Genomic DNA, 22,283 nt, shown 5'->3' on the forward strand with positions numbered 1-22,283 from the left:
GCACGTTGCGTAAAAACATGCAGTTACGCTGCGCTTTGTAGCGCAGCGTAACTGCATGCGTCCTGCGGCCCCTGCACAGTCTATGGAGATTGTGCAGGGGCCGTGCGCACGTGGCGTCTAAGAGCGCAGCGCTTCGGCTACTGCCGAAGCGCTGCGCAAAAAGAAGTGACATGTCACTTCTTTCCTGCGCTTTGCCGGCAGCTCCTGCTCTGTCTATGGCAGGAGCTGCAGGCAGAGCGCATGGAATCGGCGCTCACTACGGACATTTCTGCAGCGATCTAAAGCGCACATGTGCTCTTCAGATCGCTGCAGAAATTTCTGCAGGGCTTGTACGCAACGTGCGCACATAGCCTAATACAGTACAATGGCACTGCGGCAACCTCCGATCACATGCTGTCATGTGACCGGATCATGTGACCGGAGCTTACCGCGATGCCATTGTACAGTATTAACACTGTACTGGAGTGTGCAGGATCAGGTAATCTGGCAAAATACCGGATGTGTGAAACGGCACTAATACATTATTTATTTATTTTTTTTATCAAAAACAATGGTAAACTGCTTCAGAGGATGTCCAGGCGCCTTTTGAGCTTTTCTATTGACTTGAATTGTAACGTACTGAGCGTCCTGTGAGCAGAAACTGCCAGAATAACGATCAGGTCACTTCTATTAACTGCTTGGCCTTTTTACAACCCTCACGAGGATTAAAGATGCTCAAAAGCCTGAACCTATGAACAGCAAGTCCTTTATACGTGGAATACGGTAGCTATGTTCTTTCTTTTGAGCATTTTATGGAAGCTTTTTCAGGTGCTCTCTGCATCGAAATCTGCCTGAAAAAGATGTCATAAGCAAATACTGCAGTATCAGTTTTTCTCCTATACAAAAAAACTTCATGGAGGTTTCTCAAGCTTTCCCTAGAACTCAGAATATGATTAATAAGTAAGATCAAAATGGATGTCTCCATTTATTTTTTTTTGCAAGCAAATGAAAACTAGACATGTGAACAACCCTGTAGGATTTTCCTCCCTGAAGAAGCGTGAAAACCCTAGCGAAATGCACGTTGGGGGTCCTCTGATCCACATGGGAGGTTTCTGATGGTTTAGGAACATTCCTGATCTTTACTTCTCTGCACCAGCACTTTAGGTAAACATTTTTTCCTTGTTCCATTATTTATGTTATTTTTCTAAGACCTGTTCCCAGTTGCACACTCCGTTAAATTGAATATTTACTTTGTAATGAAATATCTCTACTTTCCTCATTTTTGAGGATTTCTGGGTCTAATCTTTTGCACATATACTGTTAGGAAACCTGTTTTCCTATCAATTATTTACTATCTCCTCCCCCCTCCTCCACTCTCCTGTGGTTGATTTTAATTTTCACCTTGTGTCTGTTTGTGATATTCTAATAAAATTGGTTAGTTTTGCATATATTGCTCTGGTCCTCTTGTTTTCAATATGTGAACAACCCTATAGAACTATAGACTATAATGGGTGTGTGTTCTATTTGTAAAAACCAGAGACAGCACAAAAGAGAAAATCAGTTGTGTGAACAGGGCCTTATTGTGATATTTTTGACCCGCTCCCCCCGCAGAGACACTGATCTGATGCTTAGATGTCATTTAATCTCGTCCTATGCATATAAAAGTGCAAAGCCAGCATGGTGACTCAGAGGTTATTACTGTATGGTGACTCAGAGGTTAGCACTGTATGGTGGCTCAGTGGTTAGCACTGCAGTCCTGTAGCGCAGGGGTCCTGGGTTCAAATCCCACCAAGGACAATATCTGTAAGGAGTTTATACGTTCTCCCCGTGTTTGCGTGGGTTTCCACCGGGTTCTCCGGTTTCCTCCCACACTCCAAAGGCATACTGATTGGGAATTTAGATTGTGAGCTCCAATGGGGACAGTGATGATCACGTATATAAAGCGGTATGGAATTAATAGCACTGTACATAAAATAATAAATCATCCACAATGGATGCTATGTCAGTACATATACTGTATCTGAATCATATCGTTTTTTGTTGTATTCTAACCTAGCTGTTAATGCTAGACAGGAAAACTTATACATTTTAGAGGTATTGAAACATACTGCTATACATTCCAATATGTCTCCCTGTGAGAATAATGGAGAAAAAAATATCTTTTATATGGGTGTCTTTTTTTGTACCCAAAAAATGTTGTCAATTATGTTTTTTTGTGCGTCCAAAAAAAAATGTAGTATAAACAGCAACCTGACAAAACGTAGTTAAAAGAACATTTTTTTTTAAATTACATATTGCCCATTTTCGTCTATGAATATGCTGCCATATGCCTTTGAATACAATTTGGGCTCATACGTCCAGCGGATGCACTAATGTGAACCTAGTCACAGCCAGCAGAATCCTGAGTGCAGCTTTGGATGTGACTGGAGTATAATAGATGATGTCACACACACTCAATACAGGATAAGTATTAGGAGCCGTAAAATGACGTCTGCATATAAAACTGAAGATAAAATTTCTCTTTTAGACTAATGTCTGAGTCCTCTATATACATTACATGAACAGTATAGGGGCCGTTTATGTCCTTTGTGCATCATTAATATCCAGTTTCTTCAGACTTGCCCTGGCAGGATGTGAGTGATGGAACCAGGCAATGTCTCTGCTCCAGGTGAATATTTGGGATCATCTATAAGACTAAAGTACATGTCCTGACCCGTCACTGATAATCTTTATTGAAATATAATATTCATATACAGTTCTCAGCAATTCAGATACATCGTAAAACTGTAAGGAACGAGTAAAAAAACACCAGAACACAACATTCCGGCTAAAAAAACGAACTAAACCTGGGGAAGTATTGGGGAGACTCTTCTTTAATTAATTTATTAATCTCTATTCCTGCATCCAATTGTTTCAAGCAATATAAAGTAAAAAAATTAAGTTAATAGTGTTTGTTTAACAAATATCCTACCAGCTTATGTACACAGCTGCTCTGCAGAGCGGTCTGTCTCCATGGTTACAGACTACAAACAAACTATGTGTAGTCTGATTTTGAACTCATAGGCACCAATTTATCAATTAGATTTTATCAGGGTAAATCTGGTTGAAACGCTGAAACATGTTGATGTTTTTTTAAATGGAACCTGTCCCCAGATTTGGCCCCTATAAGCTGCGGCCACCACCAGGGAGGTCTTATATACTGCATTCTAGAATACTGTATATAAGAGCCCAGGCCGCTGTGTAGAACGTAAAATATAGTTTTATAATACTCACCTGCGAGGCAGTCCGGTCCGATGGGCGTCGCTGTTTTTGGTAAGTCACCTCCTCCATCTTCTGCGATCTCCATCCTCCTGCCCAGCCCCGTGTGCATGGCGTGTCCTATGTCATACACACAGAGGCATCCATTGCGCTCCTGCGTATGCGCACTTTGATCTGCCCGGCCGAGGGAAGATCAAAGTACTGTAGTGCGCATGCGCGGGCGGTCTTTCACCTTTTCTCGTGCCTGCATATTAAAGTACTTTGCGCTAGCCTCAGCAGGGCAGATCAAAGTGCGCCTGCGCAAGAGCGCAATGGAGGCCTCACTGTGAATTACGCCAGACGTGTCATGCACGGGGATGGGCAGGAAGACAGAGATTGCAGAAGATGGAGGCGGCGCCGGACTGGATAGCAGTGACACCCATTGGATCAATCCACCCCCTAGGTGAGTATTGTTAAAGTGTTTTCTACGTTCTACAGAGCGGCCTGGGCTCTTATATACAGTATTTTAGAATGCTGTATATAAGAGCCCACTGGTAGTGGCCGCAGGTTATATGGGAAAAACCCAGTGACCGGTTCCCTTTAATATTAATCACAGGCATCTCCAACATCTAGGGGAGCCATGTCATTCTAATATGTGTCTACAGAGCATTAATCTGTGTGATGACGACCTTACATTATATTACTGCTATCTCTGATTGCCTGCTTTCTGTGTCTTTCAGTATTCCCCTTTGTTGAAGAAACTCTACTGCCAGATCGCGAAGACATGTCCAATCCAAATCAAAGTATCCGGCCCACCTCCTCCTGGTACAGTAATTCGAGCCATGCCAGTCTACAAAAAAGCGGAACATGTGACGGAGGTTGTAAAACGCTGCCCCAACCATGAGCTAGGACGAGATTTTAATGATGGTAAGGGGGACCTTGATTTCATAAATAGCATTCATTGGGATGTATGAGACCTTGAGTGGGACCACCACAATTCCAGAAACAAAGAGGTCTGATCAGGGGGTTTTGGGTACTTGCACACAGCTTTGCTGGCCCCTTGGTTTTAGGCATTGGGGGGTTTTGTGCTACTGAATCCCTCTCTACTGATCTCATCCCCTGATGTGTCTACTGTGTGTGGCAGCGGACACCTGGGAAGCTGCGCTGTGTGACATGTGGATACATATTTTCTCCTGATGAGTGGGTGGAGGACTTGATTCTTTGTTGCATAATATTTTAGAATTTATGATTGATTGTGAGAAACACGAAACAGATTAGCGTTTAGAACCCAGAGCCAGGAGCTCGGCACTGTCTTGTCATGTCTCACACATTGATAGAGATGTATCACCGTCTCGGATACCCGTATGGAAGACACATTCTCAATTATAAGATCATTAGTGTTCTGTAATAATCGATCCGTCATATCCTGTGCTAATCTATGGTGCATCCGTGGGCAGCAGTGAGATCCTGGGGTACGTCTTTATGGGGTTTGTTATTATGGGACACAAAAGGTACAATTTAGTTAAGTGGTCTGAAAGCCCTGAATCCCCAACTACTGTGATACTAAAACTTCCATCATTCATTTGACAATTTGTAACTCCTAAAGGGATTTTTCACTTTATAAAATGACTAGCTGTACTGCCCGGCTTCGCCCGGGTTAATAACTGCTGTTAATAAATTAGAATGTATTAACAAAAATGTATTCTGCACACAAACCACAAAACAAATAGATAGAAATGTAATTATTAAATTGTTGCCTATATTAACCAATCAGAGCTCAGATTAATTAACTGTAGCAAAATAGAAGCTAAGCTGTGATTGGTTGCTATTGGCAGCCTGATAAATCTCCAGGCAACAGAAAGCCCTCCCCCTGACAGTATATATTAGCTCACACATACACATAATAGACAGGTCATGTGACTGACAGCTGCCGTATTTCCTATGTGGTACATTTGTTGTTCGTGTTCATATCCCCGAGTGTGGTGAGTATCCCATGTCAGGGCCCCACCTTAGCAACTGTACGGTATATACTCTTTGGCGCCATCGCTCTCATTCTTTAAGTCCCCCTTGTTCACATCTGGCAGCTGTCAATTTGCCCCCAACACTTTTCGTTTCACTTTTTCCCCATTATGTAGATAGGGGCAAAATTGTTTGGTAAATTGGAACGCACAGGGTTAAAATTTCGCCTCACAACATAGCACCCGGCGCTGCCTGGGATAGTAACTGTCTCTCTGTTTCTCTCCCATTCTATGTCTGTCTCCCCCTCTGTATATATCTCTCTGTCTCTCTCTCTCTCTTTTCTGTCTCTTTCTCCGTCTGTCTCAAGGTCTTTCCCTGTCTGTCTCTTTTTCCGTCTGTCTCAATCTCTTTCCCTGTCTGTCTATCTATCTCTTTCCCGTCTGTCTATCTCTGTCACTTTCCCTGTCTGTCAATTTCCCTGTCTGTCAATTTCCCTGTCTGTCACTTTCCCTGTCTGTCACTTTCCCTCTCTTTCCTTGTCTGTCTCTTTCCCTGTCAGTCTGTTTCTTTGTCTGTGTCTGTCTCTTTGTGTCTGTCTCTTACCCTGTCTATGTCTGTTTCTTACCCTGTCTGTGTCTGTCTCTTTCCCTGTCTGTGTCTGTCTCTTTCCCTGGCTGCATTGTGACACGCCAACATTCCATATAAGGGCGTGGCTGCGCATTCTTCTGAAGTTCTGGCTGCACTGTGGCTCCCAGCTCCATTCGCTTTAATCGAGGCAGGTTTTTTGGTGAATAACTGTAAAGAGCGGGGTTAAAATTTCCCCTCCAAATATAGCCTATGACGCTCTTGGGGTCCAGAAGTGTGAGTGTGCAAAATTTTGTGACTGTAGCTGCGACGGTGCAGATGCCAATCCCGGACATACACACACACATACACATACACACACACACACACACACACACACACATATTCAGCGTTATATATTAGATGGCAAACCGCTAACAAATACCATCACTATATGATCTGCAGGGGTCCAACCTATATTCCTTTTAAGCTTTATTCATGCATAATGGGTGGAACGCTGTTCACTACACAGCAGGGAAATCTCAGAGGGGAAACCAATGTGGTATCCGCTTCATTCTGCATATTAGTGAGTGTCATAGAGGTGGGATCTCCACCGATCATAACATGATGTCATATCTTAGCCCATATCTGTCATGATGACTTTGGGATAGTGGGGAACTGGGGCTCCTAAGCTTTCCCTCAAGCTAGGGGACCCCATGCTATCCCTAATCTCAAGGATACTCCTGATGGTGGAGAGGCCTGAGTCTCTTTCCAGTCCTGAGCTGATTCCACCACCCTCCCCCCAGGGAGGGACGGGACAGGAGTGTGTTGAAAACCACAGATAAAGACAGACAAGGGAAAACCAACACTCTGTCACACAGCACGCACACATACAGAGGATAAGACAATAAGAGATTCAGGAGGAAAACAAGAGCAAGAAGGAAGTACAAAACAATACAGGTAAATTCCACAACTGCTCCAAGTGATAGGCACAACTTAAGCACAACTTTCACCGGAGAGTCTGGGACACCACACCTCACAGACCAACATAGAATATACTATAGCTGGCATGGATAGAAGGATTCCACCAACATAAATAGGAGGGGAGCAGATGTGATAGGTCTCCCCACAACATGTGATTAAAGGAGCAAGCACAATAGCAGAGATGAACTCTTTCTAGCTTGCATTTGAATCAGCACACAGCAGGTTAACACTTGAGTCTGCGTGTGTTGATCCTGGACACCAGAGAAACCATGGAGTGGCGTGTCAGAATCTGCAATCTGAACAGAGTCCAATGCCACCATGACAGTTGGTGAAGTTTGTGCAAAACTCAGTGTGGTAATGGCTCCTTTGGGGGTTCCATCAAAATCCCATTTTTAATTGCTTCAGATGGAACCTTTGTTAGAACTCCACAAGTGCGTCCCGATCGTGATGTGAACGTAGCCTTAATTGACACTCAAAAACAAAGTTGAAAAATGTTTATTGTAATATGATTTACATAATTGTCCAGGATCAGAAAATACAGTCTGTTATTTTCTGAAAAATATTTGCTTTAATGGCAGCGAGCTGCAACACCCGACACACATAGGCACGAAAGTATCCGGTTATGTGAAACAGCAAACCACTTTTTCTAATAATGGACAACCCCGATGTGAAGTCTTTGATCTCCGAGGTGTGGCTCGTCAGCACCATTTTTAGCTCAATGTGTCATCAGTGATTACATAGTAACTATGTTTCCAAAATGAAAAAGTTTAATCCCTCGTTAAGATAGTTGGTCTCTGCAGTGCCGCCTTGTGGTTACTGAGTGAATTGATATTTGTTTGTTTTTTCCAGGCCAAGCTGCACCAGCGAGCCACCTAATCCGTGTGGAGGGAAATAATCTGTCACAATATGTAGATGACACTGTTACCGGTAGACAAAGCGTAATGGTGCCTTATGAGCCGCCACAGGTAATTTTCAGTCACTGCCTTTGTCTGGTGACTTCTATACATTTCTTAAGTTAAAGGGGCATTCCAGTTTCAGATAATATATACTTTGTTTTGTTATCAAAAAAAGTTCTACAATTTTCCAATAAATTTTCTGTAACAATTGCTTGGAATTTTCTACATCTCTGTTTGCTGTCCTTGAATAGCACCCTTCATTGTTTAATCTTACAATTCTGGATATATAATAGATTTGTTACAAGAACGAGCTCTGTAATGCCACCCGTGTGACCATAATATGACCAGGACAGAGATTTATTCCAGGAGATAAACCATGAAGGTTCCTACTGAATTATACAGCAGACGTTTGATTATCTGCAAAGAATAAAGGACTTTCTCTCACAAATCTGCAAGAGAACTATATTTATGGCTGCCAGAGAAGGAAGGAGACTGACTTGAAAACTTACTAGACACTATACTTACAGCTTCCAGAAGGGGGAGGAGACTGACTTGGAAATTTACTAGATACTATACTTGCAGCTTCCAGAAGGGGGAGGAGACTGACTTGGAAACTTACTAGATACTATACTTGCAGCTTCCAGAAGGGGGAGGAGACTGACTTGGAAACTTAGTAGACACTATATTTACAGCTTCCAGAGGGGGGAGGAGACTGATTTGAAAACTTACTAGATACTATACTTGCAGCTTCCAGAAGGGGGAGGAGACTGCCTTGGAAACTTACTAGACACTATACTTACAGCTTCCAGAGGGGGAAGAGACTGACTTGGAAACTTACTAGATACGATACTTGCTGCTTCCAGAAGGGGAGGAGACTGACTTGGAAACATACTAGACAATATACTTACAGCTTCCAGAGGGGGGAGGAGACTGACTTGGAAACTTACTAGACACTATACCTACAGCTTCCAGAGGGGGGAGGAGACTGACTTGAAAACCTACTAGACACTATACATACAGCTTCTAGAGGGGAAGAAGACTGACTGGAATCTTACTAAAGACAATATTTACATCTGCCATAGTGAGAACGAGACTGATTTGTAATTTACTGTAATTTTTCACAAATGCTAGAGGGGGAAGTAGATTAACTGGATGTGATGAAAGGACATAGAAAGGGCATGCTGATGGTTTTGGGAGTTGTGAGCAGAAATAGATCTCATGACACTGCCCAGCACCCTGTCCTTAATAGTACACATTACCAGTAGTGTTGGGTGAGGCACAAAATGATGATGGAAAAAATGTACATTTTTTTGATGGAAACTTTAAAATAAGCAAACTTCATTTGGCCTCTAATATGAACATGATGCCTCTTAAGGCACAAAATATAGGGGAAAACTTTACAAATGTTTATTATATACAGAATACTATATATTTGCAGGAACCAGAGCACCCCATATTGTGAGCATAGTTACTTCTATGGAGCTGGGGGCATTGTTGTAGTAAACTGTTTTGGTGTTTTTTGGCTTTTTTAGGTTGGCACTGAGTTTACCACAATCCTCTATAATTTCATGTGTAACAGCAGTTGTGTTGGAGGAATGAACAGAAGACCCATCCTGATTATTATCACGCTGGAGACCAGAGAGTAAGTGACCTTCTGTATATTGCTGCCAGTGCACATTGTATGTAGCCATCTGTTTACGCCTCACTGGGTCACCGTCAAGCACTGGGTCACTGTCAAGCATTGGGTCATCTTCAAGCATTGGGTCACTGTCAAGCATTGGGTCATCTTCAAGCACTGGGTCACTGTCAAGCACTGGGTTACCATTAAGCACCGAGTCACCATCAAGCACTGGGTTACCATTAAGCACTGGATCACCTTCAAGCACTGGGTCACTGTCAAGCACTGGGTTACCATTAAGCACTGGATCACCTTCAAGCACTGGGTCACCATCAAGCACTGGGTCACTATCAAATATTGGGTCACCACCAAGCACTGAGTCACCGTCGAACACAGGGTCACTATCGAACACTGGGTCACCATCAAGCACTGGGTCACCATTAAGCACTGGGTCACTATTGAACACTGGGTCACCATCAAGCACTGGGTCATCATCAAGCACTGGGTCACTATCCAACACTGGGTCACCATCAAGCACTGGGTTACTATCGAACACTGGGTCACCATCAAGCACTGGGTCACCATTAAGCACTGGGTCACTATTGAACATTGGGTCACCATCAAGCACTGGGTCACCATTGAGCACTGGGTCACTATCGAACACTGGGTCACCATCAAACACTGGGTCACTATTGAACACTGGGTCACCATCAAGCACTGGGTCACTGTTGAGCACTGGGTCACTATCGAACACTGGGTCACCATTAAGCACTGGGTCACCATTAAGCACTGGGTCACTGTTGAGCACTGGGTCACTATCGAACACTGGGTCACCATTAAGCACTGGGTCACCATTAAGCACTGGGTCACTATTGAACACTGGGTCACCATCAAGCACTGGGTCACCGTTGAGCACTGGGTCACTATCGAACACTGGGTCACCATCAAACACTGGGTCACTATCAAACACTGGGTCACCATCAAGCACTGGGTCACTGTTGAGCACTGGGTCACTATCGAACACTGGGTCACCATTAAGCACTGGGTCACCATTAAGCACTGGGTCACTATTGAACACTGGGTCACCATCAAGCACTGGGTCACTGTTGAGCACTGGGTCATTATCGAACACTGGGTCACCATTAAGCACTGGGTCACCATTAAGCACTGGGTCACTATTGAACACTGGGTCACCATCAAGCACTGGGTCACCGTTGAGCACTGGGTCACTATCGAACACTGGGTCACCATCAAGCACTGGGTCACTATTGAACACTGGGTCACCATCAAGCACTGGGTCACTGTTGAGCACTGGGTCACTATCGAACACTGGGTCACCATTAAGCACTGGGTCACTATTGAACATTGGGTCACCATCAAGCACTGGGTCACCGTTGAGCACTGGGTCACTATCGAACACTGGGTCACCATCAAGCACTGGGTCACCGTTGAGCACTGGGTCACTATAGAACACTGGGTCACCATCAAGCACTGGGTCACCGTTGAGCACTGGGTCACCGTTGAGCACTGTATCACTATCAAATACTGAGTCACCATTAAACACTGGGTCACTATTGAACACTGGGTCACCATTAAGCACTGGGTCACCATCAAACACTGGGTCACTATTGAACACTGGGTCACTGTTGAGCACTCGGTCACTATCGAACACTGGGTCACTATCCAACACTGGGTCACCATCAAGCACTGGGTCACTATCGAACACTGGGTCACCATTAAGCACTGGGTCACCATTAAGCACTGGGTCACTATTGAACACTGGGTCACCATCAAGCACTGGGTCACCGTCAAGCACTGGGTCACTGTTGAGCACTGGGTCACTATCGAACACTGGGTCACCATCAAACACTGGGTCACTATTGAACACTGGGTCACCATCAAGCACTGGGTCACTGTTGAGCACTGGGTCACTATCGAACACTGGGTCACCATTAAGCACTGGGTCACCATTAAGCACTGGGTCACTATTGAACACTGGGTCACCATCAAGCACTGGGTCACTGTTGAGCACTGGGTCATTATCGAACACTGGGTCACCATTAAGCACTGGGTCACCATTAAGCACTGGGTCACTATTGAACACTGGGTCACCATCAAGCACTGGGTCACCGTTGAGCACTGGGTCACTATCGAACACTGGGTCACCATCAAGCACTGGGTCACTATTGAACACTGGGTCACCATCAAGCACTGGGTCACTGTTGAGCACTGGGTCACTATCGAACACTGGGTCACCATTAAGCACTGGGTCACTATTGAACATTGGGTCACCATCAAGCACTGGGTCACCGTTGAGCACTGGGTCACTATCGAACACTGGGTCACCATCAAGCACTGGGTCACCGTTGAGCACTGGGTCACTATAGAACACTGGGTCACCATCAAGCACTGGGTCACCGTTGAGCACTGGGTCACTATTGAACATTGGGTCACCATCAAGCACTGGGTCACCGTTGAGCACTGGGTCACTATAGAACACTGGGTCACCATCAAGCACTGGGTCACCGTTGAGCACTGGATCACTATCAAATACTGAGTCACCATTAAACACTGGGTCACTATTGAACACTGGGTCACCATTAAGCACTGGGTCACCATCAAACACTGGGTCACTATTGAACACTGGGTCACCATTAAGCACTGGGTCACCATCAAGCACTGGGTCACTGTTGAGCACTCGGTCACTATCGAACACTGGGTCACCATCAAGCACTGGGTCACCGTTGAGCACCTGGATCACTATCGAACACTGGGTCACCATCAAGCACTATCCATGCTTTATTTTGTCTTGCTTGTCTCTCTAAGGTACTATTTTATTGTGCATACTAATTAATAGCTATTTTTCCAATTTCTTTGGATGGTGAGATGATTTGTAAAACTGCAATTTTAGTAATTTGATTTTCTCTTTACAATGTTTCCCATATGAGTTAAATAATTTTATATTTTTACAGAATGGACAGAATAGATGCAGAGATAATACATGTGTTTGGTTTTGGGGTTTTTTTGGATTAGCAAAAGGAGGTTGATTTGAAATTTAGAAAGAAGCCTAAAATCTAAAAAATAATTACAATATAGATAAAAGCGCACAGAAAAAGCCTAAAATATCATATGTGTTACTCCAATTTAATTACAAATAAAAGAAATGTAGATATACAATAAATATTTTATTGAGACACACAACAAAACAAATGTAAAAATTAATAGTAAAATCAAGAAACAATGAAAACAAGGGGAGGTCAATGAGAAACTCAAAATAATGAAGATACAAAAATAATACAAAGGGTAGCCACCAGATGGCAGTATACTACCAAAGAGTAGATATGTATAAGCTCATATGAATAGCCACAAAGTTAATTACAATGCAATTCTATGAGTTAGATATATAGAGATTTGGCACAATAAAAAAAACAATAGTGAAAAGATAAAAATGCATTAGAATCAAACATACACAAAAATACAAATGCTATTATTATTTTTGGATGTGTTTGAGTATAATTCATCTTTATCTCTTCACCATTGATTTTATTATTGTACCAAATGTCTATATAGCTAACTCATAGAATTGCATTGTAATTACCTTTGTGGATGTACATATGAGCTTATATATACCCTACTGGTAATAATATGGCTTCCCTTTGTATTGTTTTCTTATTTTCTTTAGTTTGTATCTCTCATTGACCTCCCCTTGTATTCATTGTTTTTTCTTATACTATTAACTTTTACATTTTATTGTGTATCTCAATAAAATATTTATTGTATATATACATTTGTTGATTCCAGATTAAATTGGAGTAACTCATATGATATATTTCTTTTTTTGTAAATTAACTTTATTTTTTTTAACCTTTTTTTCACAATTTATTTTAAGCCCCTGTGTGGAATGTTAAAGATAAGTCATCAATATCAAAGTATTAGACAACCCCTTTAATGTGTAATTTTGATAGGAGTATCAAAATGGAGAAGAGGGCCATGAGTAGACAACCCATTGTCAACCCGGGACCACATTGTGGGAGGGTGGTGGATGATGGACTACAAAACACAGCCACCCTTAATCATTGTGTGTAAATGCGGCTGTGAATATCTCACTAGTGATAACACAGTTTTAGGGTGTTACTTTAATTATTTTATGGCAATAACTCTATGAGACGACCACTGACGAGAAGGCATGGTGCTAAAAAATGGTCATCAAGGTGTCACGCTAGGTACGGGAAAGTAAAAAGCGAACGGTGAAAGGGAAGGGAAACCCTGTGTCTAGGGAAGGGGAAGATGGTGACCACTGACCAAACCTTCTGCTGGTCCCTCAACTCCCTAGTTAGGTTCTGCACTATGCGCCGAGCTGGATACCTGACCCTAGGTATCCCTAGTGCTGGACCCTAAATAGGGAACAGATGGGATGAGCTCTTCATCAACCCCACTAAACACTATAGAAGACACAAGGAGGACACACAGGGTCAAAATACAGGTACAAGTTCAGCAAAGTTTTCAGCAATGATACCACAGAGGAGTATTATTCTGCTTTCACACATCCGGTAGGTGCAGCGCCGGCCAGTCCGGCTTTAAAACCTATGCAACGGATGCGGCGAAAAAGCCGCATCCTTTGCATAAGTTTTTTAAATGCGGCCCGTCCGGTTTTTGCCGCTTGCAGCATGCTACTGAGCATGCGCAGTGGCAAAAACCGTATGCGGCATCCGGATGCGTTTTTTGCCACATCGCGCCGCATTTGGCGTCCATAGGCATGCATTGAAAAATGCGCCGCATCGGCCGGATGCGGCGTGATGCGTTTTTTTTGCCGCACAAAAAACGTGCCAGGCAACGTTCCATCCGGCCGCCGCATCGGCTAAATCTGCCGCATGCGGCAAAAACCGGACGGAACGCAAGCCCATGCGGCACAATGCGGCACTAATTAAAGTCTATGCAGGAAAACGCAACCGGCAGCAAAAAAAAACCGGTTGCGTTTTTCCTGCAAAGTGCCGGATTGTGCCGCACAAGAAAAACCGGAGGTGTGAAAGCAGCCTAAGCCACATGCTTGCAACCAAGGCTTGAATGAACTGAAAATATCACCAGCACAAGTACAAGGGAGGAGGGGTATTTGAGCATCAAGATAATGCTGATGATAGCAGCTGGGTGGAAGGTGAGCTCCTGCTGGGTCCAAAAGGGAGAGATGAATTCAGCAGGAAAGCTACCTATACCAATGAATACTGACAGCAGGAACAATGGAAAGTCAGGGAGCAATCTGCACAGCCAAACACTGTGACCTTCTATGTCAAGAAACCACATGACTGTCACTCGTGACACACCCATGATAGAAGGTGGTTTGTTCTTTCTAAACATGATTCGAATATATATATATATATATATATATATATATATATATACATATATATATAGCTATATATGTGTATGTATATATGTGTATATATAGAAAGGAGAAAAATACATATCAGAAAAACCTTGTGTAGTTACTTACGGTTTTCTCAGGAGACAGCAGTTTGGAGAAGGCTCACAAAATTTAGATCCGATTAAAATATCCTGCTGTGCTGTGCACTTAAACTGCCAAAATATATACAACTGCCTAACTAACATTTCACACATAGGATTATCCTTACCAACTTTGGTCACTATGGTCATTCAGATCCCCACTCCCAAAAAATGTGGTCAGATTCGAACACAGGAGCCCACTACTACCAAATTAGCAGTGACAAACACTATACAGTACCAATTTTGCAATTTTAATAAGAATTAGTTTCTCTCTGTGCCTAAAATTCCTATCTTTAAAGAGCTATTCTCAAGTTGCCTGTTGAGCAGCTTATAACTTTGTAGTCTCCTTTTTTCCTGGTTTTTGGCAGGGCTGGCTCTCCTCGAGTGACAGTTCTGGTGAGCGCACAGCTGTAGTATTAGTAGTACTATAAAGCCCAGCACAACTTCTCCTATAACACTTTCAGCAATCAGTGGTACGTTCTGGAGACTAAACTGTTACCACTATATTTACACCTAAAGATAGCAAGACATTTCAACAAGCACACAACTTAGGATAGTGAGAGCTGTGATTATGTAACCTGCTCTAAAACTGCCATTACTGGTCAGTAATTTTGCAAGATTTATAGCAGGAGCGAGTTTGAGATAAGAAGAGAACTGTTATTCATAGAAATCAATGGACTAGAGAGAGATGGCTGGGATATTAGGAGTTAACTCTTCTCCTGGAATGTAACCACTATGCACAGTTAGCTATGGTCTTGGGGCAATGCTTCATAGAAGCTGTACACTATGTAAGATAAAAGCTCTCACAACAGGAGAGTGACAGCGGGTAGAAATAGCAAATCAATTGCAAACAATGCTTATTTTCATGCTGTCTTAATAAATATTGAAATTTAATAACATGAGAATATCCCTTTCACAATGGCATTGTTTTGCAGTGGACAAGTACTCGGCCGAAGATCATTTGAAGGCCGGATCTGTGCTTGTCCTGGAAGGGACCGGAAAGCAGATGAAGATCATTTCCGAGAACAGGCGGCTTTGAATGAAACAGCGGCCAAAAACGGCAATGCCAACAAGCGCAGTGAGTGTACGATAAGTATATTTTAATCCATCCAATCTAATTGCTTGCTTTCTATGCTGCCCTCTAGAGCTCCAAATTAGCATTACACGTTTATAGACCAACCATAAAATAATGCCATATACGTCAGTCCATTTTCTTGTCTTTCTCATTCATTGTACATAAAGTAATCCCTGTTTTTACGCTCTGCCTTATCAGATACTGCCCCATGCATAACATAAAGTATTAGCGCCTACCATATACTTATATCACCATTAATTTTTCATCATTGGCTAATGCAACATACAGAATTTCTTTTCCAACTGCAGTTTTCCAATTTTCCTTTAAATAGTTCCCAAATGTGTATGGCTTTATCATTAAATGAATCCTTTTTTATCAGTATCTTGTAAGCAGAGTCCACAAGGGGTGCCGTCTCTGTGTCCAAACATCAAGAAAAGACGTCATGGGGAGGAGGATATCTACTATGTCCCGGTGAGTAAAGGAGCACTGCATATAATGCTTGTAAAAACAACAAACCAGTAACTGTGCAATTTATCTCTTATTAAAACCCCTCTCCATTCTCAAAAACAGAGAGACTTTTCATAGGTTACCCTGTCAGTCATCAGTGGCCAATCTCCTAGGCAGCGCATGTAAGTTCCTTCCCTGTAGAGCTTGTAAGCGCTGCTCTGAAGCTGACCAGATTGTTAGATCTGTCCAGGTACAGCTCACCCTTTTCCTCCAAAGCTGCCTCTGCCTTGAGTATTTGGAGAGCACAGTTGGGACCTGCGGCTAAATTGTGCCACCACTCCGAACTGCCAATATTAAGGAGCACCGCCCCCCAAACCAACAGGACACAGAGAGCCAGAGGAGAGATGCACTGCTGAAGAATGAGCTTAAAAGTGTACCTTAAAGTGTACTATATACATGTCAGTAAAAGTATATTGTGTACATGTCAGTAAAGGCATCCAAAAAACAATATGCTTATGTCAGTAAAAACATACTACTACGTTTTCGACAGTAAATATGCACTACGTACACATTTTTAAAGGTGTAATATATATATTTTGGTAAAGGCATACTACTATATTCATGTCAGTAAAAGCATACTACTGTCTACATTTCACTAAAGGTGTAATATACACACACACTAATAAAGACATACTACTATGTACATGTCAAGAAAGGAATACTACTATATAAATATTAGGAAAGATGTACTATTCTATACATGTCAGCAAAGACATACTACTAAATAGAAATAACAGTAAAAGTGTAGTATATACAGGTCAGTAAACACATTAATATAGATGTCAGAAAAGGCATACTACTATATACACATTAGTAAAGGCATACTATTAAATGTAAATGTCAGTAGTGAAATATATACACTTCACTAATGGCATAGCATTATATACAGTCAGGGCCAGAAATATTTGGACAGTGACACAAGTTTTGTTATTTTAGCTGTTTACAAAAACATGTTCAGAAATACAATTATATATATATATAATATGGGCTGAAAGTGCACACTCCCAGCTGCAATATGAGAGTTTTCACATCCAAATCGGAGAAAGGGTTTAGGAATCATAGCTCTGTAATGCATAGCCTCCTCTTTTTCAAGGGACCAAAAGTAATTGGACAAGGGACTCTAAGGGCTGCAATTAACTCTGAAGGCGTCTCCCTCGTTAACCTGTAATCAATGAAGTAGTTAAAAGGTCTGAGGTTGATTACAGGTGTGTGGTTTTGCATTTGGAAGATGTTGCTGTGACCAGACAACATGCGGTCTAAGGAACTCTCAATTGAGGTGAAGCAGAACATCCTGAGGCTGAAAAAAAAGAAAAAATCCATCAGAGAGATAGCAGACATGCTTGGAGTAGCAAAATCAACAGTCGGGTACATTCTGAGAAAAAAGGAATTGACTGGTGAGCTTGGGAACTCAAAAAGGCCTGGGCGTCCACGGATGACAACAGTGGTGGATGATCGCCGCATACTTTCTTTGGTGAAGAAGAACCCGTTCACAACATCAACTGAAGTCCAGAACACTCTCAGTGAAGTAGGTGTATCTGTCTCTAAGTCAACAGTAAAGAGAAGACTCCATGAAAGTAAATACAAAGGGTTCACATCTAGATGCAAACCATTCATCAATTCCAAAAATAGACAGGCCAGAGTTACATTTGCTGAAAAACACCTCATGAAGCCAGCTCAGTACTGGAAAAGTATTCTATGGACAGATGAGACCAAGATCAACCTGTACCAGAATGATGGGAAGAAAAAAGTTTGGAGAAGAAAGGGAACGGCACATGATCCAAGGCACACCACATCCTCTGTAAAACATGGTGGAGGCAACGTGATGGCATGGGCATGCATGGCTTTCAATGGCACTGGGTCACTTGTGTTTTGATGACATAACAGCAGACAAGAGTAGCCGGATGAATTCTGAAGTGTACCGGGATATACTTTCAGCCCAGATTCAGCCAAATGCCGCAAAGTTGATCGGACGGCGCTTCATAGTACAGATGGACAATGACCCCAAGCATACAGCCAAAGCTACCCAGGAGTTCATGAGTGCTAAAAAGTGGAACATTCTGCAACGGCCAAGTCAATCACCAGATCTTAACCCAATTGAGCATGCATTTCACTTGCTCAAATCCAGACTTAAGACGGAAAGACCCACAAACAAGCAAGACCTGAAGGCTGCGGCTGTAAAGGCCTGGCAAAGCATTAAGAAGGAGGAAACCCAGCGTTTGGTGATGTCCATGGGTTCCAGACTTAAGGTAGTGATTGCCTCCAAAGGATTCGCAACAAAATATTGAAAATAAAAATATTTTGTTTGGGTTTGGTTTATTTGTCCAATTACTTTTGACCTCCTAAAATGTGGAGTGTTTGTAAAGAAATGTGTACAATTCCTACAATTTCTATCAGATATTTTTGTTCAAACCTTCAAATTAAACGTTACAATCTGCACTTGAATTCTGTTGTAGAGGTTTCATTTCAAATCCAATGTGGTGGCATGCAGAGCCCAACTCGCGAAAATTGTGTCACTGTCCAAATATTTCTGGACCTAACTGTATGTATATATAGTGGTATGCCGTATAGTATATATTATACTAGCTGTAGTACCTGGCGTTTCCCAGGATAGTAACTGTCTCTCTTTCTCTCTCCCATTCTCTGTCTGTCTCTCTATCTGCCTCTCTGTCTGTCTGTCTCTGTCTCTATCTCTTTGTCTGTCTGTCTGTCTGTCACTGTCTGTCTCTCTCTTTGTCCATCTCTGTGTGTCTCTTACCCTGTCTGTCTCTCTCAATATCTTTGTCTCTGTCTGTCACTGTCTGTCTCTTTCCCTGTCTATCTCTTTCCCTGTGTCTATCTGTCTCTGTCTGTCTCTTTCCCCGTCTGTCTCTGTCCCTGTGTCTGTCTCTTTGTCTGTCTGTCTCTTTGTCTGTCTATCTCTTTTCCTGTCTGTCTGTGTATGTCTCTTTCCCTGTCTGTCTCTCTGTCTCTTTCCCTGTCTGTTTCTCTGTCTGTCTGTCTTTCTATATCTCTCTCTCCACCAACATCATATTACCTCACACATAAGCTTCTTACATTATGAATGTCCTTTGTTCCTATAGCAACCAATCACAGCTTCTATTAATGACCTTTAGTTCCCAGCTCCTTTGACTTTAATGTAAGGAGGTTTTTTGGTGAATAACTGTAAAGTGCGGGGTTAAATTTTCTCCTCAAAATATAGTCTATGACGTTCCCTGAGTCCCATGAGGCGTCTGTGCAAAATTTCATGATTGTACATGCGACGGTGCGGATTCCTTTAGCGGACACACACACACACACACACACACAGCTTTATATATCAGTAAAGGCATAGTATGATTTACATGTCAGTAAAGGCATACTCTGTACACGTCAGTAAAGTGCACTATGTATGTGAAGTCACACAATATATGTGACATAACAGTATACGTTTTGCTCTGGATGTACATATCTACATTCTGACCAGTCCCACTGTCTTCTCTGTGACATTTCTTATGTCCGTCCCTTTGTTGTTGTCCTGACCGGTTTCCTTTGTTTCAGGTTCGTGGTCGGGAGAACTTTGAAATCTTAATGAAGATAAAGGAGAGTCTGGAGCTGGTGGAGCTGGTGCCGCAGCAGTTAGTGGACTCCTACCGACAGCAACAGCAGCAGCTGCTCCAGAGACAGTAAGACAATGGGCGGACTGACCCATCTCTGTGCTGGGAAAAGCTCCCAACATGTACATTAAACAGAACCTGTCATGTTGTACATGCGCTTCGATGTGTGAGCAGGAAACTGAGCAGAATCAGAGATTGGTTTACTAGAAAAGATCCAGTCCCCACATAGCTTTCTCATGAGCCAGATCAGACACCCCCATACTTTGCACTGACGAGGGGCAAGCACCCCGAAACACCGTGTCTGCAAATTGGGATTCTGATCTGGCTTATATATCCTGAGTCATATTTCAAAGGATTGTTGAAAATCCACTTGTGACTTTTAGGATCGCTACTTCCAATAGGTGGCGCTGTGCTAGAGTTTGTCTCCTTTACTGGAGAGACAATTTGAATATTTCCCAGAGGGGCATTGCAGCTATAAGTCCCCTTACCTGGCAGCCAGACTGGCTTGCAAAGTCTCCTTAAGGAGAATAGTGTTCCCCCGTGGTCCCCACATAGCTTTCTCATGAGCCAGATCAGACACCCCCATACTTTGCACTGACGAGGGGCAAGCACCCCGAAACACCGTGTCTGCAAATTGGGATTCTGATCTGGCTTATATATCCTGAGTCATATTTCAAAGGATTGTTGAAAATCCACTTGTGACTTTTAGGATCGCTACTTCCAATAGGTGGCGCTGTGCTAGAGTTTGTCTCCTTTACTGGAGAGACAATTTGAATATTTCCCAGAGGGGCATTGCAGCTATAAGTCCCCTTACCTGGCAGCCAGACTGGCTTGCAAAGTCTCCTTAAGGAGAATAGTGTTCCCCCGTGGTCCCCACATAGCTTTCTCATGAGCCAGATCAGACACCCCCATACTTTGCACTGACGAGGGGCAAGCACCCCGAAACACCGTGTCTGCAAATTGGGATTCTGATCTGGCTTATATATCCTGAGTCATATTTCAAAGGATTGTTGAAAATCCACTTGTGACTTTTAGGATCGCTACTTCCAATAGGTGGCGCTGTGCTAGAGTTTGTCTCCTTTACTGGAGAGACAATTTGAATATTTCCCAGAGGGGCATTGCAGCTATAAGTCCCCTTACCTGGCAGCCAGACTGGCTTGCAAAGTCTCCTTAAGGAGAATAGTGTTCCCCCGTGGTCCCCACATAGCTTTCTCATGAGCCAGATCAGACACCCCCATACTTTGCACTGACGAGGGGCAAGCACCCCGAAACACCGTGTCTGCAAATTGGGATTCTGATCTGGCTTATATATCCTGAGTCATATTTCAAAGGATTGTTGAAAATCCACTTGTGACTTTTAGGATCGCTACTTCCAATAGGTGGCGCTGTGCTAGAGTTTGTCTCCTTTACTGGAGAGACAATTTGAATATTTCCCAGAGGGGCATTGCAGCTATAAGTCCCCTTACCTGGCAGCCAGACTGGCTTGCAAAGTCTCCTTAAGGAGAATAGTGTTCCCCCGTGGTCCCCACATAGCTTTCTCATGAGCCAGATCAGACACCCCCATACTTTGCACTGACGAGGGGCAAGCACCCCGAAACACCGTGTCTGCAAATTGGGATTCTGATCTGGCTTATATATCCTGAGTCATATTTCAAAGGATTGTTGAAAATCCACTTGTGACTTTTAGGATCGCTACTTCCAATAGGTGGCGCTGTGCTAGAGTTTGTCTCCTTTACTGGAGAGACAATTTGAATATTTCCCAGAGGGGCATTGCAGCTATAAGTCCCCTTACCTGGCAGCCAGACTGGCTTGCAAAGTCTCCTTAAGGAGAATAGTGTTCCCCCGTGGTCCCCACATAGCTTTCTCATGAGCCAGATCAGACACCCCCATACTTTGCACTGACGAGGGGCAAGCACCCCGAAACACCGTGTCTGCAAATTGGGATTCTGATCTGGCTTATATATCCTGAGTCATATTTCAAAGGATTGTTGAAAATCCACTTGTGACTTTTAGGATCGCTACTTCCAATAGGTGGCGCTGTGCTAGAGTTTGTCTCCTTTACTGGAGAGACAATTTGAATATTTCCCAGAGGGGCATTGCAGCTATAAGTCCCCTTACCTGGCAGCCAGACTGGCTTGCAAAGTCTCCTTAAGGAGAATAGTGTTCCCCCGTGGTCCCCACATAGCTTTCTCATGAGCCAGATCAGACACCCCCATACTTTGCACTGACGAGGGGCAAGCACCCCGAAACACCGTGTCTGCAAATTGGGATTCTGATCTGGCTTATATATCCTGAGTCATATTTCAAAGGATTGTTGAAAATCCACTTGTGACTTTTAGGATCGCTACTTCCAATAGGTGGCGCTGTGCTAG

General features: G+C 43.1%; 1 protein-coding gene across 4 annotated transcripts in view; it reads left to right on the forward strand.

Annotated features, from left to right (window-relative positions):
* TP73 (tumor protein p73) overlaps positions 1–22,283 on the forward strand; it is a 104,848-nt gene that overhangs the window by 71,277 nt on the left and 11,288 nt on the right. For 2 of the 4 annotated variants that reach the window (XM_075329081.1, XM_075329083.1), the window contains 6 exons: positions 3,957–4,143; positions 7,573–7,688; positions 9,152–9,261; positions 15,672–15,820; positions 16,191–16,282; positions 19,856–19,980. In XM_075329081.1, the coding sequence (XP_075185196.1) occupies positions 3,957–4,143; positions 7,573–7,688; positions 9,152–9,261; positions 15,672–15,820; positions 16,191–16,282; positions 19,856–19,980 (779 nt within the window). The remainder of the gene's footprint in view (positions 1–3,956; positions 4,144–7,572; positions 7,689–9,151; positions 9,262–15,671; positions 15,821–16,190; positions 16,283–19,855; positions 19,981–22,283) is intronic. The other 2 variants (XM_075329082.1, XM_075329084.1) reach the window with 1 other exon arrangement.

Source organism: Anomaloglossus baeobatrachus, chromosome 11 (assembly GCF_048569485.1).
Source record: "Anomaloglossus baeobatrachus isolate aAnoBae1 chromosome 11, aAnoBae1.hap1, whole genome shotgun sequence".
In the NCBI taxonomy this organism is placed as follows: Eukaryota; Metazoa; Chordata; class Amphibia; order Anura; family Aromobatidae; genus Anomaloglossus; species Anomaloglossus baeobatrachus.